Below are 25,872 nucleotides of genomic sequence, written 5' to 3'. Positions count from 1 at the left end.
TCAGATTTTCCGGATTGATTTATAAATCTTAGCCTCGTCAGAGAAGAAGCATCTCTGTATTTTGAGTTCTAGAATATTATACAACTTTCTTCACAAAAATCAAAAACGGGGGAAAAAATGGAAAAAAAAAAAAAAGAGGGGTCTGAAGGGTCCTTAAGAAAAGATACCAAATATGCATAGTACATCATTATTTACCAGTTTTTAAGATTTATACATGGAGTATGGTTTTTAAACTTCTGGTTCTTGATATTCCATTTAAGAATTAGTCAGATTCTTGAGGCACTGTGAAGCTCTGTGCCCTGCCTCCCCCTCCATCATCCCCAAAAGCACATTCAGCTAGCGGCCATCTGCTTCTCTCCTTGCTGAGGAGTCTGACTCATCACTCACTGTATCTCTTCAACTGATACATGAATTTCGGTTCCATGCAATTACCAACTTTTAATTGGACCCCACTGCTAGACTGGTCTCCAGTCCCAGCATTTTCTCTTGGCTGCCCTCTTTCTGTGTCTGCTTGGTTCCCTCTGCCTACTTCCTGTATTAGTTTGATGGCATCCACTCAGGTATGAAGCTGGACAGAGACTATGAAATGCCTACAGTACCAAATACTGTCATCTTGCATTCTGCCTCTCTCCCACTACTCATCCAGAATGGAAGCTAGATGGTTTAGTTCTGAATTCTTCTGTATCACTGCAGTATTTAGTAAAATATCTTATTTTAGTATGCTTCACCATTGTAGAATTGAACATTTGTTTTAGGACCTTAGAAAATTATGAAGATGCTCTTTCTCTTGCCCTCTCCACTCCCTACTCCCATCTTCAACGTGTTCTTCCAAGCATATACATTATATAAGTGAGCTGAAGATATCACTTCCTCGTTTGATGAGAAGGACTTCCTTTTGTTTCTTCCTTATGTTCGTGTCATGCCCCCGATTTGCACTACTTAAAGTACACTCCTGTCTGGAAATGAAGGAATTAGTTAGAGTAAAGAATGGACATTCTTTGGTCTTTAGTTACATGCTATAAGCCTTGTAAATATGAACTGATAATCTTCAGGTTTCATGGGATGTATTTGGTGGGCCTTTAATAGTTAAATTGAATAAATAAATAGAATTTTTAATAAAAAATTGAAAGGCCATAGAGTACCATAAAACTGCCACCCACCGACCAGCAAGCCTAAAAATTTCCAACCAACTTGGGGACAGATCTAGTCTTACACCCAAGTTATTTAAGATGAGAAATATTATTCGTCCAGAATGAAAAGGTCTTGTCGTCATGTTCCCGCTCATAAACTGATCTTGAAGGCAGTGGGCTGAACCAAATGCCATTTTTCTAGTTTCTCATTAGCTTACATTATCACTTGTTTTCTAGAGTGAGCTAAGACCAAGAGACCTTCAAAATCTTTCTTCCTGTGGCTACAAAGTAGGCCTCACAGTTAGCTCAAATGAAAACAAAAATAAAATGAGAGAGATCTCATAGTCTGCCGATTGGAGTCTGAACAATAAAGACTTTGCACTTACTCCACTCTTTGTGCCTGGGGTTTTAATTTAACACATCAATGAAAAGGCAGCATTTAAAAAGAGGGGGAAAACACCCAGCAAGACTTACTTTTATTAGTGCAATTTGTAAGAAATTACTGCACTTAATGAGAAAATCGTTAAGCATGAAAAAATGGGCTGTGACTTAATTTACGGAGCTTAAATGGTGAAGTTTTAATTGAGTTTTTTAGTTACTGGTAAGAAAAATATTAATAATGAAAAACAACTACCAGGGCTGTATCTGTACTGTTGAAGTGGTCAGCGCTTTTCCATACCTTAGTTCAATTTCCTGTGCCACTGGTCATGCATAATATTATAGCTGTGGTATTCTCTGTCATATCTGCTGACTTTTTCTATTCTTTCAAGGGAGGCAGGGTACTTCTTCTGTCTGCTACATGAGGAAATTTGGGGCAAGAGTCTAGCAGAACAGTTTCTAAAAGGGAGAAGGGTGGGGCAGAGGTAAAAGGCAGGACAGAGCTGTGTCCAGTCCACAGTCCACCTGCTTAAAAACAAGACAACAATTGAGTGTCACTTTCAGGTTCATAACGCTTATCCTTTACCCCTGGTTCTTAGTTTCTCTTGTTGCCACCAGTGATTTATTTTTCCCCAGTAAGCAGATTTCATTAAAGACTGCAAAACTAAAGACAGCAATAAAACCAGACCAAGAAGCACAACATTCAGGATAAATTCCTGGGATCACAAATCCAAATTCTTTTAGAAGTAGAAGTCGAAAGGGTATTTAAAGAAATAAATCAGCACATCTTATGTCATTTAGAGGGAAAATATTTAGGATACCTTCTTTTTGTTCTTACATTCCCTGAAGTGCATTTGACTCCTTAAAGGTCATGAACACCATGGGAAGAGTTCAGTAATGAAGAAAAGGCGTATGTACTTTATATTCCTTTATTATTTAAGTTCAAGAATGCTTTGTTAATTTCTGTCTCCTGCAAATATCTGATGTGTAAATGGGGCATGCACTCCTGTGGGTTCATGATAACCCACTGTGCCAGTGGCCCCTCGGTCCTCTGCTCACCCTTTCCCTGGGTGCCTGGGGTCTGCGGGGAGGAGTGGGGTAGGGCCTGTCCCCGCAGGTTGCATCTTCCAGGCTCCCACAACTACTGGCTCCCTACAGGTTCAGATCCTGGTAAGAGGTTGGTGAGAAGTAAGGAGGGAGGGAGAAGCCAGAGTATTTCTCTTTCACCCTCCTCCCCGCCGCCCCCGCCAAGTAGGGCAGCATCTCCAAGTCCTCCATGGTTTCTGCTCCCAGAGGGCAGGCTTTAGTTATCCCCTCCTCTTATCTCCTTTCTGCTCTGTTCTTGTTCCCCTGTGGTGCCAGGGGGTACTAGGGGCTTCTTGCTATTTCTAATCTCTGGGTTACAGTGCCCATAGTTGGCTTTACAGTTCTTTATCACCTGTGTTAACAGTTGCCTACATTAAATTTCTTGGGTTAAATATTCAGTGATTTCTGTTCTTCTCTTTGGACCCTGGCTGATAACGCACAAAGCCTCTACCCACAATGGCCAGTTTATACCCTATTTGAGACACAGGGAAGCCTCTTTCTGACTGATTTTTGTTCCCTGTATGAAAACACAGACTTGTTTTCTTACCAGGCAAATGTTCCTTGTTAACTTTTTGCTTTGAAAACAGTGATAGTAATTTACATGTGGATTTCATTGGCTATAAACTGAACTGCTTGCTTAGATTTTTATTTGTTATTGATAGATTTACTCCTTTTAATTCTCTTAATGACTGACCTGATCATATACTTTTTTAATTTAAATATTAGATTTTTTATTGTCACTTTATTTTCTTTAACAAAGATGCCATTGTCATTGACTATGTAAACTGTTGAACATTTTAAAATGATTTAACTGCTGGCATCTGTAAAATGTGCCCCTCTTCAATAAGTAAAATTCACATAAGGCATTGAGATCACGAGAAGAAAATTGATAAACATCCTGAATGATGCCTGGGTTCAGCAAAATCATTTGAGATAGCTTTCCAGTCCCTTATACACAATGTGTGACAGTTGAGTGAACTACTGCTCTTTTGGCTCTGTAGGATAGAGGGGAAAAAACCCTCAGTAAATGACTTTCTTTCACTTTGTTGGAAACATCTTTGCAGAAAAGAGAAGAGTAAGTAAATGTCAGGTCAGAGGCCAGCAAGCACATGGCTCCAGGTGGTCATGACTAAGCAGCAGGAAGGGGGATGATTCGTTTTGTAGAACTTTGGGGGGCTTCCCTGGTGGCTCAAATGGTAAAGCATCTGCCTGCAATGCAGGAGACTGAGATTTGATCCCTGGGTTGGGAAGATCCTGTGGAGAAGGGAATGACAATCCATTCCAGTATTTTTGTGTGCAAAGTTCTAGGACAGGAGAAGCCTGGTGGGCTGTAGTCCATGGGGTCTCAAAGAGTCAGACAGGACTGAGCAACTATCCCTTTCACTTTTGGAAGGTGTTTAAAGGTTTTCTGGAGAGAGAGAAAAAGCATACATTTCAGATCAAAAAAATACCACCATTTTCCTCTTACATAAAACTTTTGAATCTTGATAAGATTTTAATATAACACTAAAGTATAATAAGTATGAAGACTCATTTTGTGTCTCAACGATCTGTACTCATGTCAGATTCTAGGCTAATATATTAATGCCCCTATTAAAAACCTCAAAATCCAAAACAGACAGGTTTGAAATCCAGAATAGACATCTTGATTTTGAAGACTTCTTGAGATAAATGACAGCCTTTGCCTGACCTACTATCCTAAGATGGATGGCCCGTCCAGTGGCCATTTTTTATATTAGCTGCTAATGAGTATTATTGAGCCTCTGAGTAATTCTGAAAAAGCATTTTGGTGAATTATAGTTGGGGCTGTGATTTACTGCGTGTGAACACTGTGATTGATTTGGAAGCAGAGGAAAGCACCTCTGGAAGCAGAGGAAAGCATTTCCTATATGAGGAGGAGGAGAAAATGGGGAATCAAAAGCATAATCCAGCCAGAGTCAGATTACTTTTGTTAGCCATTTCTGCATTTTTACATTTATTAAAAATGGCATGAAAATGCCACCAAAGTTTGGATGAGAGGTCCCTTATCCACATCCCATTCTGATATTCAGTGTATTAGAGCATCATCCATCACATCTATTCACTGGTGTTAAAAGGTTCATTATAATCAGCGAACCACAAAATAGTCTAGGTAGGGGGCCAGATGCACAGACCACATAACTGATTGTTCTGAGAAGGACAGAGTCTGATTCTGTGTATTCATTGGGTTTATCTGAAGTTTGGGTATGTTTATCTACCTGCGTTCTGAACCTTCTGGGGAAAAGGACAGAACAGTCTAATATGTAAATAAGAAAACTAAATCCAGATGGGCCCACAGATACATAAGGATGTCATTCTTAAATGGAAACTGAGTATTGAGACTGCTACTTCCTTTTCTTTGTATTCTTTCTAATCCATATCATTATTGCAAATGGATTATTGGCTTTCACATTGGCTTTATTTTAGCTTCTTTTGAATATTTTTTTCTATAAGGTGGCAGTTGTGTGTATGTGTGTGTGTGTGTGTGTGTGTGTATGCGTGCGTGCATGCGCACCATCAAAATTCAAGATAAAGATGGGTACAGAGACTGTTTTTTGCAGAGCAATTCAGCACTGTCTAGTTGTCTCATGGGCTCCCGGGCCCAGGGACACCCTATGTTTTAGAGTCCTTTATCTTCTGTGCTCATTGCGCTCTTTTCCTTGCAGAATTTATGTAATAATAATGTGTAATATTATTTATGTAACACTTTATAACACAGTAGACAATTCTCCTCTTCAGATAATTTCTTCTCTTAGTATCTGTGGTGCCATACCCTCCTGACTCTCTCCTGCCTCCCTGACCACCCCTTCTTGACCTCCTTTGTCAGCAGCCTTTGCTCTGTATAGCCTCTGAGTCCTGAGGTTCCTTAAAGGCTTGGTCTTGAAGCCTTTTTTCCCTGCACTTTCTCTGTCCTGCCCCAGTTCCTCACGCACACTGTTCATTCTCCTTGGGACACCCTTCCCTCCTGCCTCTCCTCCTTTTTCTTCACTACTCCTGGCCATGGGCTCGATGTGCTGGACTGAGTGCTTTTCTCCACATACACCCGTGCTTTCCCACCTCTCTGCTTTATACTTTTGCTCATTCTGTTTGTTTGCTGTCTGATAGCCAACTTCTATTTTTCATTCATTGCCCAGCAAAAAAGCCATGTTAATTCACAAAGCTTTCTTATAATCACCAAAGAGTTTTTAAAATTCAGATTAGTTGATATATTTCTGTACCACTCAGCGCTCTTCATGTTTACCTCCTGTTACTATTTTTATGTATATGTGTTATATTCTCTATTAGCGTGGAAACTCCCGAAGGGCAAGGATCTTATCTTCAACTTAATCGTGTCTCCTTTAGAACATAGCATAGCATCTTTTATGTCACAGTTACACAGTAAATATGTACTCAGTTCAGTTCAGTTGCTCAGTCGTGTCCAACTCTTTGCGACCCCGTGAACCGCAGCACGCCAGGCCTCCCTGTCCATCACCAACTCCTGGAGTCCATCCAGATCCATGTCCATTGGGTCAGTGATGCCATCCAACCATCCCATCCTCTGTCGTCCCCTTCTCCTCCCACCCTCAGTCTTTCCCAGCATCAGGGTCTTTTCAAATGAGTCAGCTCTTCGCACCAGGTGGCCAAAGTATTGGAGTTTCAGCTTCAAAATCAGTCCTTCCAATGAACACCCAGGAGTGATCTCCTTTAGGATAGACTGGTTGGATCTCCTTGCAGTCCAAGGGACTCTCAGGAGTCTTTTCCAACAACACAGTTCAAAAGCATCAATTCTTTAGTGCTCAGCTTTCTTTATAGTCCAACTCTCACATCCATACATGACTACTGGAAAAGCCATGGCCTTGACTAGACAGACATTTGTTGGCAAAGTATTGTCTCTGCTTTTTAATATGCTGTCTAGGTTGGTCATAACTTTCTTTCCAAGTATGTACTAGGCTAAATTAAAATAATCACTGTATCAAGCAAAGAGAAATATTATAGCTTTACATTATAACTTGCAGAGATTTCCTCATTCACATTTCAAAAGAAATGAGAAACGTGACGTCTCTGGGATTATTGCCCTTGGCCTTTAAAAATTCTCATTTGTGCCCAGATAAGAAACGTCGAGTGAACTTGATATCAGACTATCTGAGAAAGCAGGCTGCTTGAATGAAAATATCAAACATTTCCCTTACTTTACCTTTCCAGGCTAAAAGAGGGAGATAGCTTCTGTTGGTTTCAGCTTCTTGCTGATAGTTTTCTGCTCTGCTTACTGATCAGTGTTGTATTATTTAAAACTTTGTTTAAAAAGTCCTATCCAAACATTCCTTCTCTGCTTTGAATCATAGTTGGATGTTAATTCACTGCTGTAGGATACACAGGTAAAGATTTCTGAAATTTCAGAAAAGTGTTTCTCTAATACCTCAAGTTGGTTATGGAGATCATAATCTCCTAGTTGGTAGAAAAGATGAAATGGTTACAAGGATGTTTTCACTTGCTGCAAAGTTGTTATATTAGGAAATACTTCATGCAGTTTTTTCATCCTTTCCACATGCTACAGGATCCTTAGCAAATAAGTTGATGGCACCGCATTTCATGTCTTTTCATAAGGTATTGAGCAGTGCTCCAGTCACTGTGATTCAGCTAGTGGCCGTTAGCCTTTAGAGGGAAGCCTTGAAAGTAGTTTTCATTAGTACTGCAGGCACACATTCATAACTGGGACAGCTCAGGTGAGGCCACAACAATGGCAAACGTGCACTCTTAGAATGTCTTGACCATCAGCACAAATTGCTGAACAGCCAGCTAGTGAGCAGTTTGAGGGAGCAAGTAAGAATGAGCCTTTAGGTCATGACTTGTGCACATCTCCTTGGTTTGTTCTTCCACACAGATCTTAAGGGTCTGTTTTGACCTGCTTAACCACTTTAAGTTCCCTGATGACTTTATGTTTTAATTTCCTCTGCTTTTTTTAAATGAAAAATGTTTTGTTTATAAGGCAGTCTCAAATTGCAGCCCACCTTGGAAACCGTAACGTTATCAATGCATTTCCTCTTTCTGTACCACTTATGACATTGCTTGCTGACCATTATCATTTGTTAAGTATCCATGGCTTTGTAGAGTGCTGAGTACCTTAGAGACTCTTAAGATTCAGCTACCGGCAGAGGATAAGTAGCAATGATTTTCCATTCTATGGGGATATTACCAAATTAAGTTGAGGGCTGGTCTTTTCTAATGTGACCTGTGATTAGAAGGGGGTGGAGTGTCCCTGGCTGATTATTTTTCTTTGTCTGACACTATTTGACATTTATCCTGAGTGGAATTAGGGGAGGAAATAGAAGATCTATTTTCGATGACGTTATCAGGAAATGCAGTTTTGAAATACCCAAATGGTCCCTCAATTTTGGGGGGTAAATAAAAAGCAATAACAGCTAAATGTTTGAAATTCCAAAAGGAACATTTAGCTATAATTCTAAGCACTTGAGAAATTTTATTTCTTGACAAATGTCAGTATATCCAAGCCTTTTAAATGTAGACTTTTGAAATCAGCATTCTGCATCTCATCTTTCCTTCCCATCCACCCCCTTAAAAGAGGAATGGCTTTTATGCAAACAGACCACCAGGGAGGCTCTTGATCCATAAAAACACACTACTTACAGGCACGCAGGAGCATCCATTCTCTCTAACAAGCATCACTCAGATCAAGGAAAATAAATTTATTGTCTTATGTTCTAGCGAGTCACCAGCTAATAAATCACATCGAGCAGTTTTTGGATACTAACGAAACACTGTATTTCATGAAGAGCATGGACTGCATCAAAGCCTTCAGGGAAGAAGCCATTCAGGTAACTCTATCCTGTGTCCTCTTCCTAAACAGTTGGCCACCATCACAGCGGAGAGACATACAGCACCGCACAGATAAGCCTAGGCTTTGAAAATAATCATCCTTACTGTGAAGAGCAACATGTGCCAAGAGGAGTAGAAATGACTAGCTCATGTTACTATTGCTGTCATTTCTGAGGAAGAATAAAGATAGGTGGGTGACTGGGATGTTGTATCCCTCGGAGTTAGCTTTTTATTACACTATAGCCCTGGCTTTATGATTTCTACTTATTGAGTCAACCACATTTCTCTTCTATTGGATTCTATTTGGCTATTTTAGGGAAATGGATGGAGAAAATACAGTTACATAATTATTGAGAGGATTGAGCGAATGACCAAATTACTTCTTGAATTGTTTAGGTAGTTACAAAGAGTGATAAGAAAATAAAAATATTTTTAAAATTAGAATGGGATGAAAGAGTCAGAAGTAGATAAACCAAATGCCCTACAGATAAATATCAAAATTTTGGCCAAATAGAGTCAGTATAACACTAAGGATGACTCAGTCAGGTGAAGATAGATTTGCTTAGCTGAAAAGGTAGTGGAAATAGTTTTTAGTGCACACATCCCCCTCTGCCTGGATGGAGTGTCTGATAACACTTTTGTGCACTGTTGCCAGCACGTGTCCTTTAAATTACCAGGTCATTGGATTCCAAAAAAGAGAGAAGAAGGTGGAAGAGGAGCCAAAGAGGCTTTAGAGACATATCAGTCAATCTTATGACCTTTTTTAAACTAAAAATATAAAAAGAAAGTTGGGAATATGTGAATACTGACTGGTTATTACTCTTATTATTAATTTTTTGTGAACTTTTTAAGTCTATATTTTAGATATTGCATATTTATAGATGAGCTAATATGGTTGAAATTTGCTTCAAAACAACCCAAGAGTCGTGGGAGAAAGTGAGGGTGTAGATGTTACAAGGGTGATGGGTACACAGCATCCACTAAATTGCTCTGTTTGAATTTGTCTATATTAAAACTTAACAAAGTACCAGGCCACGAAAAAACCTGGGTGGCTATGGAAAGTTCTGTGCCTTCAACAGATGGAAAGATTTACAACTTCCAGCAAACGAAGCTGAAATTTACCAAAGGAGAACATTTTATGTGTTTTTAATAAATATGGTGGCTTTGTGTATATATGTATATAAAGTGCTTTGGGGGTGAATTTGTTTCTGTATGAGCTCTGAACCTGCCACCTTCCCTACCCCCACACGCTTCCACAGTTTTCAGAAGAGCAGCGCTTTAACAATTTCCTGAAAGCCCTTCGAGAGAAAGTGGAAATTAAACAGTTAAATCATTTCTGGGAAATTGTCGTCCATGGTAAGGTGTGATTTGTCTTTTTCTCCAAATAGTTATCCTATATTTTCCAAGTATAAATTCTAAATATATTGTGTGATGTGTTACGTGATGACCTGATGACTTCCCATGTGGATTTTTCCATGTGGATTTGGGAAATGCTCAGTATTTGGTAAACTAAAAATCTTAATTAACAAGCAGAAATACAAAGTGATAAATAATAAGTAAACATGTAAGTCCCATCTTAAACTCTTTGTGTAGTGTGTGGCCCTTTCATGACTGTGCCTTTCTGTTTGATGACCGAAGAAGCTGTATAGGCATTCATTGATCCCTGTCTCAGATTCTTAGACCTGTGAGTCCTGCTGGATCCATAGCACTTTCATTAACCTCCCCCACATTTTGCCCTCCTCCATCTTTCATTGCCATGTTCTTGGTCATTTTATATTAGCCAACCAGCATCTTCATGCATCAAAGCCACTCACTTATTCATAGTGACCAATGCAAATTAAACATAGGAAGAGGGCAACAAACATTCTTTCACTTTTCAGCTTGTTGTTTGATTTCTATCATGCCCTTTGCCCATTTCTTTTAATATGCCTTGATTTTCTTTCAGAACCAAAACACAAGATATTACCTGTTAAAAGTACCTATTATGAAAACAATGATGTTGCAAAGTACAAAACTTCTTACTTGAAGTAGAGCCCCCAAATTAGTTTCAGCCTGTCCTTCTGTGCAAACTCTGTAAAAAAAGGAGTCACATGCCTATCTCTCCAGCTTCTAACAGGCAGTTTTTCATCACACAGACAACCGTTGCCCTGACAGTTAATTTTGCAGCCCTTTAACTTCTACACTGGGGAGCAAAAGCAATTAGAATAGGTGGTGAATGGGGCTTACTCAAATCACTTTTGTGTCTCTGCTGTCAACCTAGTAGATGAAAGAGATTGGTTTTGGTAGCTATTGAATGCCTCCAGTATATTGCTTGCTTAAAAGAAGTTTGCAGGACATACACAAGATACATATATATATCCTGTTGAGAGAATACACATGACCTGTGTCATTTCTAGGTACAAATGGATGTTAAATGCATGTGCTTTTCTGAGAGCGTTTCGTGCATCAACTATTTGAGACAGAAGAAAATCTTAAGAAGAAGAGAAAACTAAAGGGTAGATTTTCCATCCTTGCTTTGCTCTCACTGAGCTCAACTCAACACTCTGGGCTAAATGATAGACAAGATCTTTATAAGAGCGTTTTTCCTTTGGACCTTAGCTTTCTGCAATTCCATCAATAGCTGGTCACACTGCTAGAAGTCAGAAAGTCTGCAGATTCCCGTATCTGGTACCTAATGGGTTTAGACAAAAACATCGTTACTCAATTTGCATTTATTTACTGAGCTCCTGCTATGAATTACACTGAGGGAAATATAAGGATGAATAAAATGTAATCCCTGCCCTAGAGAAAGTATAATCTGTTAGGAGGGATAAAATATTTACAGTCATACAGGATACAGTATGGTGAGAGCTATTTCAAAGGGATAAACAAACTGATCTGAGAGTTCTAAGGGAGAGATTCAATCAAGAAAGACTTCACACAGCATGTAGCATTTGTGATGTGGCCTTCATTTTCTATAAGCAAACATGGGCGAAAGGGTGATGGAGGATGGAAAAAACGATGTGAGTTCAGCGCCTTTCATAAAGCTTTATATTTCCTATAGAGAAGAGCACCTTTATATTAATAATTCCAAAAATCTCCCATGCAAAGCTGGGAGGAGGTGGTGGAAAGGAAGGTGGGATTGGGCTTGAGTCTCTGTGTTTGCATTTTCCTCTGTGAATTACTTTATAGATGGAGTTACTCTGATCACCAAAGATGAAGCCCCTGGAAGCTCTGTCACCGCCGAGGAAGCCAAAAAGGTATTGTGGGGTAGCTCCCTGTCTTTAGATGAATTTTTGCAGGCGAGATTATTTTCTTGGTGCTCATTCTTCCTTGAAGAAGTAAAATTCTAGGGGTAACTAAATTAAATTACTGTACCGTTCTTTACTGAACCAACAGGCAAATTGCTTCAGCTGCAGCATCCTCATAGGAGAAATTGTAATCTCACTCAGTTTGCCATAAGCTACGATAATGTTTCAACTCACCTACAATTGCATTTTAGTACCTCTAGAGTTTGTGATCCATAGTAGACCCTGGTTGAGGCTAGGAAATCCATCTAGCCCAGTGATCCTCATTCAGGCTACACATTAGTCACTAGGGAGTTAATTTTAACTACAAAAAAAGAAATATATCTATATACATACATGTATATATATAACTCTTTACTCTCTCCTGAAATGGGTCTGAAATACATTTGGAATGTGGTTTTGAGTTTTTAAGGCCGCTCAGGTAATTGTAAGGTGCAGCAAGGTAGAACAACACTAGTGTTCCAACATAAGGCATATCCAGGTCTTCATAGAACACACCCCGGGTGTGCAGGCCCCATGGACTTCATATTGATGCAAATGGTCAACATACTTGGTGTCTTCCTGTGTAGAGAATGAGCATCACATCTGATTCAGTTGTGAGTCAAAAACATACAGCTATTTAGCTCAGTTCTTCTTCATTATACTGCAGATTTGTGATGAAATTTCAATGAAATTAAGTTGAGTAGCTCAAAAGCATATGGTTCATAGCATCCAGTGTTGTTTACAGTTAGTGGCTGACCCAGCCTTGCTAGTACAACACGTAGCCGCTGTCAGCTGTGTGCTCAGCCTCTGCTGTGTGCTGGGCACTGTACTGAAGGGTAAAACAGCGCCCCTATCCTCTAGAGACTCATTTGCTTACAGGGTAGCAGGAGGAAGCAATGGAGACTCAAAAATTAACTGCCCAGCTAAGGGAGAGCTTGGTCAGGGACTGATGAACAGGAATCTAAGGGAATGGCAGAAACAAGGTCAGAGATGTTCATCTATGGGCTAAACTCAGGCTGAAGTTTAAAAATCTTGAATTTTAAGTTCAGAAAACACATTTGGCAAAAACCATGATATTGTTTGCCAAAGAAATTAGAATATACAAAGCTTTTTATTAAGCACTCTGCCTGGCAAAAGCATTTTGTTAAAGAACAGATATGGCCCCTGCTCTCAAGAAGTAAGATCTCAGGATTTAAGAAGCATTCTTTAAGATGCTGACTGTTGTCTCAGAGAATGTTCTGTGATGTCTGTACCCACTGCTGCCAGTCAAGACTGAGTACTGTGGGCTTCCGAGTGCCCTTTCACTGGTTCTATTTCTATTTGTTACTTTATACAGTGGCATGATGATACTTCCCCCTTGAACTAGGGTGTGTCATTCAGGGCTCTGCAGAGAGAACCACTACTGTGTGTGGGGGGAGGGTGTGGAGTGGGGATTGATTCGTTTAAAGGAACTGGCTTACACAGTTGTGGGGGCTGGCAAATCTGGCATTTATAGAGCAGGCCAGCAAGCTGGAAATTAAGGCAGGATTTCTGTATTACATTCCAGGGGCATAATTCCTTCAACTGATTGGATGAGGCTTACCAGCATTATTGAGGGTAACCTTCTTTACTTAGTCAGCTGATTGTCAGTGTTAGTCACATTCATAAAATACCTTCACAGCAGCATCTAGTGTTTGCCGTGGCAGGTGAGCACCATAGCACAGTGAAGTTAACACATAAAACCATGTAGAGTGAAGGCTTATCAATCAGTTTTTGGTAAATAGGTAAAATAAGGCAGATAGTTTAATTTTAATCATTATTGCATTCAAAAAAATCTATTCTCCAGTTGAGAGTTGAGTACATGTTACAGTTTTGGGAGGAAGCCAAAAGCCCTGACCTGAAAAGGCAGTCTTTTCCCCCCAGCATTACCTCTTAACTGAAGGTGTCACAGTTGCTTAAGGCCATAATATGAGAAAAGGAAGAAAGCGAAGGATAATGTGCTTCCTGCAAGTGCCTGAGCCTTAGTCTTTGTTGCAAATGCAATATCACCTTTGGAATTTAAGAGCACAGAGCATAACCATCAGTAATTTTAATGTCTGGTAATGAAGCTGCAAAGAGGAATTTCAGTGAAGACTAGATATGGGTGGGTGTCTAATATCAACAGAACTGATTTCAGTTGGTTGCAATTTAAGACAACTCCGAAAACATCACCATGTTTGAAGAGAGAGAAAACGTGGTCAACATAGCAGAGTGAAGCTTGCTGTTGTGACTGACTCTCGGCACACACTCTGTCATGTCTGACCTGTAAGATTATGCTTTTGTGTCTGCTTCAGTATCACAGGAGCCCTTTTTTTTTTAATTTTTTTCCAGAATGAAAACTTAGTCCTCTATGTTAAAAAAATTTTTAAATGGCACCTGTTGATTTTTGGAGAGAATTGTGCAAGGGAAAAGGTACACATGGATGATAATGGAGAATTAGTACAATTCTGGCTCAAGGAAGTTGATTCCTTGTAATTTTAATAGGAGAGACATGCTTCAGCTTTTTATCTTAGCCAAGTTATGGAAGTATAATCAGTTTTGACCACACAATAAAATACTCATTTACATTTTCTTCAAAGCAGCTGTTGTGTTTGGTCACTTCCCAAAGAATCAATTATAGAAACTTGGCTGTAATCAGACATTGAAGAACAATCCTCATAGTCTGTTAAAATTCTTTCAAGATATTGACCATAAGTTATTTAAAGTTGGCACACTGTCACATTATCGCGGTTAAATTTTGATGATTTGAAAGGAAATATTATTCAGGCATGCCCATTTTACATGAAAATTAAATCATGACTTTACACTTGCTCATCTTAAGGACAGCTGTTTCCCTCTAGTATATTCTAGAAATGTGTGGATTTTATGAATCTTTGAGAATATAGGTAAGTCATTCTTTCTGTAGAAATAGAAAGTTCTCTCATGACATAAGCTTAGACAGTCACTTTTCCTTTCAATAACTGATACCTCTGTTACATTTTGAAGGCTAGATATAAATATAACCCCTGTTTTCCATTTGTGAATTCTTTCACTTTTTCTGGTTTCTGGTAGTTAGTTAGACTTGCCATTAATGTTTGATGTTTATATATTTTTTTTTTCCTCCAATTTTATTTTGTTTATTTTTATTGAGTTAACGTTGCTTTATACCATTAGTAAGTTTCTATGTACAACATTATATTTCAACTTCTGTATACACTATGTGCTCACCACCAAAAGTTTAGTTTCCATTCATCCCCATACAGTTGACCCTCTTTACCCATTTTACCCTCCCCTCATACCTTCCCTTCTGGTAACTACTATTCTCTGTATCTGTGGGTTTGTTTTTGGTTCATTTGGTTTGTTCATTTGTTCTGGTTTTGTTTTATATTCCACATATGAGTGAAATTGTACAGTGTTTATCTTTCTTCATCTGACTTATTTCACTTAGCATAATCTTCTCAAGGACCATATTTCAAAAAGATATATACACTTCGGTGTTCACCACAGCATTATTTACAATAACAGAGATACGGGGGAAAAATTAAAAAATACCTAAGTGTCCATTGATGATGAATGAGTAACGAAGATGTGGTATACACACACAGTAGGATACTGCTGCTGCTGCTAAGTCGCTTCAGTCGTGTCCGACTCTGTGTGACCCCATAGACGGCAGCCCACCAGGCTCCTCCGTCCCTGGGATTCTCCAGGCAAGAGCACTGGGGTGGGGTGCCATCGCCTTCTCCGCAGTGGAATACTACTCAGCCATAAAAAGATGGAGTCTTGCCATCTGCGACAACGTCGAGAGGACTCTGTAGCTCCTGTGCCCCCTTTGTCTGTCGTCTCACTCACAGGGCTTGGCTCTGTGGTGGGTGGGAGTCGTGTCTGTTTATCCTGCCGCACTCCAGGAGCCTCACAATCTAGAATGAGGGAACCATGGTCCATGAGAGACCTGGACTTATAAAAGGTCAAGAAAGGCTGATTGTTCATTCAAAGTTTGTTGTCTTTATAAAACAAATTTTTAAAAAATTTTTTCCTACTAACCTGTGTTAGGGTTAAAAGAGTAGTTCTCAGCCAGGAGTGATTTTATTCCCCAGGAGATATTGGCATTGTCCACAGACATTCCAGGTGGTTACAGCAGGGGGCATGCGACTGACTCCTAGTAGGTAGATGCCCTCACAACCAAGAATGATGAGAAGCCCTGGGCTGAAAGGATTTAAACAAGTCAGATTCTTAACTAAGGCAAAGGATACTGGCTTAAGTTTTATTCAGCTGGAAGGAATCCTAATGATGATCTAGCTGAGTTTTTATTTTTAAAACTGAAAGCTTGCAAGGAAGCCTGATACATAAAACAGAGAAGGGTGACACCTCTCCCTTGATGGATAGTGGGAGTGGAAATTTGGGGGTTACCCATGCCCTGAGGACTTGGAAGAGCCCTCAGGGAACAGAACCTGAAAAATACTGATCTGGTCCAAACTCCTTTTTTAACTTACACATAAAGAAACTTATGGGTGAGACATAAAATGATGTGCTTATAATCTCGTAGTGTCACTGGCCAGGAATCCAGTGGTAGGACTGAGCTCCAGCCCTCCATTCTTTTTACTCCATATTAAGAGCTCAGAGAGGAAAGAGAATTTATTCCCGTGGCTTTGGAATATTGTTTCTCACAGGATTCCAAGGCTGAGATTTGCCTAAATAATCATTTGATACAAGCTCTCTGGGGGAAAAGGCATCATTTTAGCACTTGTTTTCCTTATAGCTGCCTAACCTAGCCTTCTTTATTGGTGTTGACATTTATTGATTTTTCCAGTCTAGCATAATGGATGCTCAAAGCTTAGTGACCTGGTCATTTTCCAGAGGCAGTCTAGAGAGGTGAGGTTGACTTCCTCAGTGTCTCACAAGTTCATGGCCAGTAGAACTGGTTATAGAGTCCAGACCTTGGACTCGACCATAGTTACCTCCATGCGTTTTCATGCCTCCACCATAGAATGCCACCAGCCACCAGTATACATAAAAGATTCTCACACTCCCTCTTTCAAAAAAGATCCCCCAAACATTGTGAAAGATTATAAGATTAGAATTAAGAATCATTTTTGGAGAACAATTGTCTCTGACTGCTGGCCCCTGTTGGACCCCATGACATTTTCCTTTGTTCTTTTCTTCCTTTTCTGCCTTAAATCCCTAGTGAAGTTCTATATGTTAGTTTAGTACAAGAAAAGCAGTAATTAAAATATCACATTGTTACTTTATATTTATTTAGAGCTTGATATTTTTAAGATATGATTTTAAATTTTTTATTGAGCTAGCACATACAGTAAAAGCACAAATCTTAAATGTGAACACTGGTAAATTCTTCCATAGTCATATATCTGGGTGCCCACCGCCCAGAGCAAAATACAGAGCATTTCCCAAACCTCAGAAGGCTCCCTGATACCCTACCCAGTATTCTGACATCTGTCACTTGAGAGTAGTTTTGCCTAGCTCAACCTTCATATAATTGGAATCATGCCTTTTATGACTCATCCATGATGTTAAAGTTGTTCATTCTTTATTATAGCTATGTAGTATTCTCTTTTGTGGTTATACCACAATTTTTTCATCCATTTTCCTAATGACGGACACTGGTTGTTTCTAAATATTGGCAATTGGGAATAGAAATGCTACGGGTACTCTTGTGCCTGTCATTTGGTAAACATATATTGGGTGTATTCGTAGGAATTGGAACATAAAATCTACAATACCACGAGGCATTTTTTGTATATTTTATTTCATCTGAGAAGCAGTGCAACCCCAAGAGATAAATGGGGTCAGTAGTAGTATTCCCATTTTATTTTTGAGGAGAGCTAGTTATAGAATGGTCAAGTGGCTTACCCAGTGTTACTGGGAAATGTACAGTGCCTCGATTATATATATGGTTCTTTTTCCTCACACTGGTTTGCAGATTTCTCTCCTGAACTGTATTCCCTATAAAGCATGAAAATAGCATTAATGAAACCTAAGTGTGTGTCATTTTAAACAAAATACATGCAAACAGCTTTTCATTCTTCATGATGCTATTGTATGTTTAGACCTTGGTATTGGAATCAACCTGGTAGAAGCCATATGTTTTCAGTTTGGGGATTGCTAAGGGGGTCGCGAAGAGTCGAATACGACTGAGCGACTTCACTTTCACTTTTCACTTTCATGCACTGGAGAAGGCAATGGCAACCCACTCCAGTGTTCTTGCCTGGAGAATCCCAGGGACGGCGGAGCCTGGAGGGCTGCCGTCTATAGGGTTGCACAGAGTCGGACACGACTGAAGCGACTTAGCAGCAGAGCAAGGGCCTTAGGACAAGCTGATTCTTAGTTTTTAGTCTTATGGAGGAATAGGGCTGCAAGCTTCTGTATAGAAGTGATAGATGCAGTTTCTCTGCTTGTGGCCAGGATTGTATTTCAATGTACCTGAGAAGTAGTGGTTTATCCATCACATAAAGATTGCTAAGTAAGAAGGTTCTTTCTTGGTAACCCCAAGTACATGATGGTGGCTTGAGGATGGAGGACTATGTCACACAACTGTTTTTTTTTTTTTTTTTTTTTTCTATTTATCCTCTTTTTTCAGCATATTGCAGAGAGAAAGAACATAAGAAAAGTCAGGTGTTGACTCGTGCCCTTTTTGGCTGCATTCAGAGAATCTGTTGCTTTTATTGAGAAAACAGGCCAGTCTCTGCTTATCTCTAGCTTCCCTGTCATGCACAGCCTGGAAATTACTTGTAGTTAAAAACTCTGATGGTGAGGAGTGATAAGTGTAAGAGATCAGCTTCGCCTGGGGCTGTGGGAAGGATAATGGATGGCAACCTGCTCTTAGCTGTAATTTGCTTAAGCAGAAATGTAAAGCAGATCTGTCAGGAATTCAGCTCCAGATGTTTAGCACTTGATGGAAAGGAGAGTTTATTTGCTGCCGTTCCTTCTTCCTGGAATTTGGCCTCATCTCAGAGACGTGCCATTTATGTTAATGGTATGTACTATGGTCATCTGGTGCAGACAGTCCTATCTGAATTTATCCTTAACTGCAGTGTGAAAGGGGCTTTGCAGGTGGTTTGGGAATGGGAATTGGAGCTTTCAGAGACTGTGTGCCAAAAAGCATTAGGAATTTTCTAGATTCATCAGTGGTTTAGTCACTAAGTCATGTCCGACTCTTGCAACCCCATTGACTGTAGCTAGCCAGGCTCCTCTGCCCATGGGATTCTCCAGGCAACAATACTGGAGTGGGTTGCCATTTCCTTCTCCAAGATTCATCAATGCGTACCTACTATGGGTCAGGTTTCTAAGGGGGTAATACAAGATATAACGGACTACAAAACTATTAAGACCACAGTTTGTGTTTGAAGGTACCAGTCACTTGTAGTCCCCAGAGGCTTCTGGTAAGACACAGCTCTACTTCTTTATTCTTTTCTCACCAACTCGATACGTCTTTATCCTTTAGGCTGATATTCTTGTTGTAGGGAAAATCACCTGGGGGTTAATGATAGTAAGAGAGGAACAAAATAAAAATCGTTTTTAATGTTGATAATAATTAGAATCATAAATAAAGATTAGTTTGGGAATCCAGGAGCAGAGTCTGACGTTTAGATGTAAACCACATGCAGATGCATGTGTGGATTGCTGACTCATTCATCTCTCTGTGGCTGTTGGGTATCTTTATTAATAATCAACCTGAATAAATAAGTAGAATTGATGACATGGATCAATTCTTTTGTGTTCCAGGCTGTGCCTCCACTGCTAGCATCTTCTGTCTCCTAAACCACAGATAGATTTCCAGTACTGACCACGATCCAGTTCAGAGTCAGCAAAGGCTATAGAAAGATGTATACATGTCCTTAGAGAAAGGTGAACTCCTTCATCTCTCAATCAGAATTGAAGTCAGTGATTGATGAGGTGGTTTTGACTGAGGGGGAAAAGTCCAGGAGGGAGACTGAGTCAAAAACGGACTGTCATAGCCACGTCCAGGTGCTGACGCGGCCTCGCCCGCTTCCGCGCGAGCAGCCTTCCTGTTGCCCTTCTTAGCCACGCGCGTACGTTTCGGCACACAGGGAATGAAAGGACATGCAGCGCTTGCTTCCTGAGCCTTGGACACAGCCTTGTGTTTTACCTGTAACTTTAGTCTGTGGGGTAAGGAGACTTTTTTTTTTTTTTTTGGTATTCTTTTTTTTTTTTTTTTTCATTTATTTTTATTAGTTGGAGGCTAATTACTTTACAGTATTGTAGTGATTTTTGCCATACATTGACATGAATCAGCCATGGAGTTACACGTATTCCCCATCCTGATCCCCCCTCCCACCTCCCTCCCCACCCCATCCCTCTGGGTCCTCCCAGTGCACCAGGCCCGGGCACTTGTCTCATGCATCCAACCTGGGCTGGTGATCTGTTTCACCATAGATAATATACATGTTTTGATGCTGTTCTCTCAAAACATCCCACCCTTGCCTTCTCCCACAGAGTCCAAAAGTCTGTTCTGTACATCTGTGAGGAGACATATTTTAATTTATATATGATTCTTAGGTTTCAGAGGCCTTGATTGTGTCCATGGTACCATAAAAATTACAGAAAATACAGGGAAAGCAGTTCTTGCCCTGCTTTCTTGTTGAGAAAGTGTACACATGAACACACCTTTCCCTCTTGGGTGGAGCTGCCACAGGAGTGAAGTGGGCTGGAAGGCTTGTTTACCGCCCGCCAACTCCATGCACACCGACCCTGAGGGATGCTAACTGGAAGAGGCCTGCCACACTTCCACCTCCCCTTTTAAAAACCCTCCCTCCTGCAGGCTGGTCTCTGCCACCGTACTTATCCTACAAGAAGATCAGCTCTGGTGTTAGGATGGACAAGAGATTAATAGAACCTAGGTCTTCGATACAGTTATCACACGCCTTGAAGGACAAGAGTCCCCACTGCTGTCTTTGGAAGGCAGGAATGTTCAGATAGTCTTCGTGGACACTCATTCCCCTTTGAAAATCTGAGTTGCATTCCTCCATCCTTGCAGACTTCAGTTCAGGGCCCTTTGCCTTTCTGCATATCTGCATTTTAGAAGTTCCAGGTCTAGAATACTGATGCTAAGCAGAAGTGTACACTGGAAGTTTTCTCACCCACCTTCCTGTTTTCAAACAATTTCTAACACACATTTAAAGATTGCCAGAAAAAGAATAGAACAAACCCACCCATTTTTGTGTTTCACATCTCCTAGAAGAAGTCCTTCCTTTTACCTCTTTTGTCCTCAGTGGAATTGAGTAGATGCTTATAATCTTTAAGTCCAGACACTTGATCCTTAGTACTCCCTTCAGAAGAGACTGAGATTTATTGTATGCCAATTACACCTCAGTAAAGTTTGCTTTTGTTTAAAAAAAAGAGAGACTGAGTCATACTGGTTTGGGATGTTTGGTTCTTTTCTTAACCCTAATGAGCCCACATGCCCGCTGTGGAAGCAGAAATGGGAATACCTGGTGTCCTCGGGGCCTGGTGGAGGCCCCTCCACATGCTCACTGCCTTGGCGAGCCACATCACCGTCTCCCTCTTCACATAAACTTTCTCCGTGACTAGTTAGTGGACTCCTCAACCTCACATGGGTCCTCTCATCCAGAACCAAAGGAAGGGGCGCACATCAAGATGGTGCTTCTTTGGGGCCATTTGCATGTGTTCCTCCATCAAAGGAGGCAAAGCTGTCCTTGTGGTATCATGCCTGACTTTCTGTTCACAGTTTCTGGCCCCCAAAGAAAATGCAGATGCAGACACAGCGGCCGCCTTTGAGGAAGGTGGGGACGTGGATGACTTGGTAAGTACTTTTAATGTCTACCAGGTGTTGTCACGCTTAAACTTGCCTGAGCTGTAAATACAGCCACCAAGCCTGCTTATCGTGGCTTAATGTGTTTGAGTTTCTAACACACCAGCAGCTCTTAACACTATTATTATTTATTGCCATTATAAATGTAATCAGATGAGTAATTTCATAATAGACAGTCCTGTGCTCTGTGGTTCTTTAAATTTATTGTTCATTCAGTTTAATCCTCTCATTGAAGGACTGAAAAAGAGCTGGGAAGGCTATTCCTTCAGCAGCAAAAATGTCATAATTTACTGAAATTGCTCTCCACCAAAATAAGCAATGCAGTGTGCAGTCTGTGTGGGCTGACAAATAAAAACAGCATTTAAAAAGCCTCATTCTTAAATGTTCTCAATGAACTCAATGTAAACAAAATAGACTGATCGGCATTGGGGGATTTCTGGACCTTCTCACACACCATGTCTGGATGCCTAGGAGGCTGGGTAGGGTGTTGGCTTTTGTATCCATCTTTCATGTGTGGGAACTTCCTGCCTTTAAGCCTCACATGACAGCAGTCCAGTAAAAACTTTCAGCCTTTTTGTGGAGAAGTTCTTAGTATTGAAATAAAAAGAGATGCTTCAAATTTAGCTCCTGAAATAGCTTCTTGTTTGTTTGCTGTTTAGTCGCTCAGTCGTGTACGACTGTTTGCAGTCTCATAAACTATAGCCCTCCAGGCTCCTCTGTCCATGGAATTTCTTAGGCAAGAATTCTGCCATTTCCTTCTCCAAGGGGTCTTCCCAATCCAGGGATCAAATACATGTCTCCTGCATTGGCAGGTTCTTTACTTCTGAGCCACCGGGGAAGCCCCCTAAAATAGTTACTAAGTGTGCAAGTCCGTGCGTGTCACCAGTGAGGAGAACCCTTGTCGCTTATGGTCCCCTCCCCAGAGAAGCAATGCTCTGAACTTGGTCTGCTCTCTTTCTAAATGTGTTGTTCCTGTTTACAGCTGGAGTTGATATAGCTCATGGATGCGTGGAGAATCTGTGTGAGCTGCTATCCCTGTGATGCTGAGAGTTCTAAACAGGGCAGCCTGGAGGAGGTCACTCAAGCAGACCCGGAAGTTCTGGAGGTGGTCCCTGCAAGTTACACAGAAGTGAACCACCTGATTTCTTGGGGAATGAGTACATTTATAAGGGATAATTTAGACCCCATACATGTTCATAAAGTCTTTATTTTCTGATTGATGTATTATTTCTTTTTTGGTCTTACTGATCTCAGTGTATTACACATGTTCCTTCCTGACCTGGTGCACTGGTGAGGATGTGGCCCTCATGAAGTTATCTCATCCAAAATGATAGCTTAGTCACTGGTGGTCTTCTCTGTCTTTCCCAGGAAGTCTCGTCCATTGTCTGATCCTCTAACAGCATCACAACTTACTCTGATCAAATGGTGCTTTAGTTTCTTACCAACAGAAAGCTGCCTTTGGGCAGTCATGGCTAAGGGCTGGCCCATTCCTCTTTTCATTTAAGCCTTTGAGTCATCACATTATTTTGGCCTGCAGCAGGGTAGGAAGAGGAGTACCCATTTTAAGCAGAGTTACGGCAATGTTCTCATGAAGAGGTTATTCTGGCCCAGCCTCTGACATATCAGTGAACCTAAAAACAAAAGGAAACAAAAACACAGTAAACAGAGATTCACCACCAGGAGTTAGGATTCTGTCATTTCATTTCACGCTACCTGCAGGTCTCACAGAAGGTTTGGTTGTGTTAAAACATTTCTTCCTTAATTTCCCACTCTTCCCCAGCTCTACCCAAGTCTCCTTTTCCTATCTTTCTGGATGATGTTTCCTCTCCTAAAATAAGAAAAGAGCAAACTCTTTTTTTCTGCCCACACTTCTTCCCTGAATTCGGACTCCTCCTTCCTGGGTGTCCCAGACTCATCGTTGCCTGTCTCCCGTATCGCAGCAGTCCCATACATGGTCACTGATGCACTTCACTCTGCGGACATTAATATTAAAGGCGTTGGTGATTCGGTCCTCCTGTGGACTGCTGCTCATTACTAATTGCAAAAGAATTCTTCAGTGTTGTGCTGAGAATTAAAGACCCTCTGTGCTTTGAAAATGCATCTCTACGAGGAGAGAGGGGCGTGCTTTACTCTGGGCCTCTAGGACGTCCTATTCCACTACACACACTTGACATACAAGTGCCCATTTAAAGCCACCCAGTGAAGGAGGTCATATCTTACAGTCCAGTCAGATAGTTGAGGCCCAGGGGAGGTTTGTGACTTGGATAAAGCTGAGACATGTCACAGAATCAAGAGGGAGAACTTTGTTCTATGTTATTCTCATCAGATCCTCCTGGCAGTAAGTCATTTCAATGAGTATGGCCTCACAAGCACCCCCACCCATCTTTGACAGTTTGGGGAGTTCTTTCTCAGAAGCATCAGTCCTTCTGTCAAACCAGGAAAAGTTTGAATTGAGTTAGTCCTTTGTGATATGTTTTGATTTATGTTATACACAGTGGGATTATCTGTGCTTCACCTAATTCCACTTTGACCTAAATTATCTGCATACCTGAAAGAAGAAGCAAGTTTAACAGGCTGGGGAGAGACAGGACTAAATCAGCCATGAAATTTCTGTCTCTGTCTCATGTAGGCAGCGTGTGCGTGCTGTGTGGTCTTGCTCAGAACACACTGCTTTGAGTAGAGACGTCCCATGTTAGATGAACACACCAGGTCCTGTTTTCCTGAAACGAGATGTGCAGAGCTGCGGAGCTCCTTGGTGCTGTGCCAGCCGCGGCCCCGGAGAGCAGCTCACAGGACGTCATCCTCTGGAGAGCACAGGCTGGTCCTTGGAAGACCACCGGTCCCACGGATAGTAGGCTTGTGTGGGGACTGGAAGTCACCCTCGGGCCTCTGTGTCACTACCATTCACTGACTTACAGGGGAGGCAGAGAGAAAGGAGGGGACTCGACCCCGGTGACTGCCCAAATGGCCCCTTGAGGTTATATAATACCACCCCACCCCACCAAGAACCACTGTCTCAGATGTTGGGGTTTGGTCTTTTTCCAATTAATATTATGTATAAAATTTAGGGTCTTAGAAAACTCCTCAGAAAGCCATGTTGGAAATGGGCAGTGTTTCACCTAGTTCAGGTTGGTTTTTGAAAGTAAGTGGCCACATGTATATTTCTCTTTCCAATGTGCACAGTGTTAAGGCCTGGCTTTGCAGTTCATTTTGATTCAGAGAACACTATAATGTGGTCCACCATCTCCCAAAAGCCTCACTTTGGATCGCTCTCCCAGGCGATCTAGGCTCAGAGAACAAGCTGGTGGCTCAGCGAGAGTGGAGGCAATCAGGGACACAGCGTGGGTGAGGACAGGCTCACCCAGATCCTGGATCTGTGCTCTTTCTCTGCTCCTCGCGCTATGACCTTCTCAAGACGCTGATCGTATTACCTGCCTCCCAGGCTTATTAAGGCAGAGCGTGGTCATGAAAGTACTTTGTAAACTATAGAATGCTTTACATGAATAAAACATTGTGGTATTATGAAAACTCCAAGTAGAAGGCATAGGCAGGACTTTTTAATAGGTCCGTCTTTGTTTCCATCTTACTCCTTGCAGACCCTTAAGCGTTCTAGTCTCTGTGTGATCGAGGTAGGGTGTTAGGACCCGGGGAAGGTTTTTAAGGTGACCATGCACTCCAGTTTACTTAGGAGTTGTCCTCCTGGCATAATTGACTGTTTCCTTTCACTCTCAGAAGTGCCCTCCTGATGTGGATTACAGATTATGTGGTTCCGCTGGGTTTTGGTCATACTAGTGTCAAAACCTGGGCCCAAGAAATGGACGTATCTTACCTTGCCAACCCCCACCCCTCTCCTGTCAACACCCCACTAGAGCTAAATACACAGGGAGCAGAATGGAAGTGCGGGAACAGCTGGATTGTAGCTTAGGTGTGTAGTCTGCCTCCTGTGTCCACATCTGGCCACCGGAGGAGAGAAGAAATACAGGTCAAGTTTAACATGCTTACAACCTGTCAGGTTTGAGAGACCCCTAATAAATAAGGTCGAGTCACCTTCGTCTCTGCAGCTGGCAGGATGGCCTGGGAGAAGGCAGGACCTTCTCAAAGGGGGTTCACAGCCGGCTTTGCAGGAGCCACTTGAAGAAGGCGAACAAGTGCTGCCTGGGGCGTGAAGGAAGCAGCCCGGGCACACCCATCCCCAGCCTCACATCTGTTTCCCCAGCCTCACTGCCTTTGCACTGCCATGTGTGGGATGGGGGAGGGCGCTGACGGGGGTCTGAGACCTGGGAGGGGTGCTCAACCACCGAGCCTTAGCTTGCGTGGTCTCTGCATTGCTCTAAGCCCCTCTTCCCGTTTAGCATGCTGGGAATTGTGATAG

The 25,872-nt window shown here is 41.4% G+C and overlaps 1 protein-coding gene across 1 annotated transcript in view; it reads left to right on the top strand.

The window, feature by feature from the left end:
- Positions 1–22,719, top strand: part of XRCC5 (X-ray repair cross complementing 5) — an 81,441-nt gene extending 58,722 nt beyond the window's left edge. The window contains exons 17-21 of the mRNA XM_065930620.1: positions 8,316–8,425; positions 9,686–9,782; positions 11,598–11,665; positions 21,417–21,491; positions 22,483–22,719. Coding sequence (XP_065786692.1) covers positions 8,316–8,425; positions 9,686–9,782; positions 11,598–11,665; positions 21,417–21,491; positions 22,483–22,497 — 365 coding nt within the window. The 3' untranslated portion in view covers positions 22,498–22,719. The remainder of the gene's footprint in view (positions 1–8,315; positions 8,426–9,685; positions 9,783–11,597; positions 11,666–21,416; positions 21,492–22,482) is intronic.
- Positions 22,720–25,872: the final 3,153 nt, after the last annotated feature.

Source organism: Muntiacus reevesi, chromosome 3, assembly GCF_963930625.1.
Source record: "Muntiacus reevesi chromosome 3, mMunRee1.1, whole genome shotgun sequence".
NCBI classification, from domain to species: Eukaryota; Metazoa; Chordata; class Mammalia; order Artiodactyla; family Cervidae; genus Muntiacus; species Muntiacus reevesi.
Note: the sequence above shows the minus strand (reverse complement) of the source record. Positions and strands in the feature narration are given on the sequence as shown.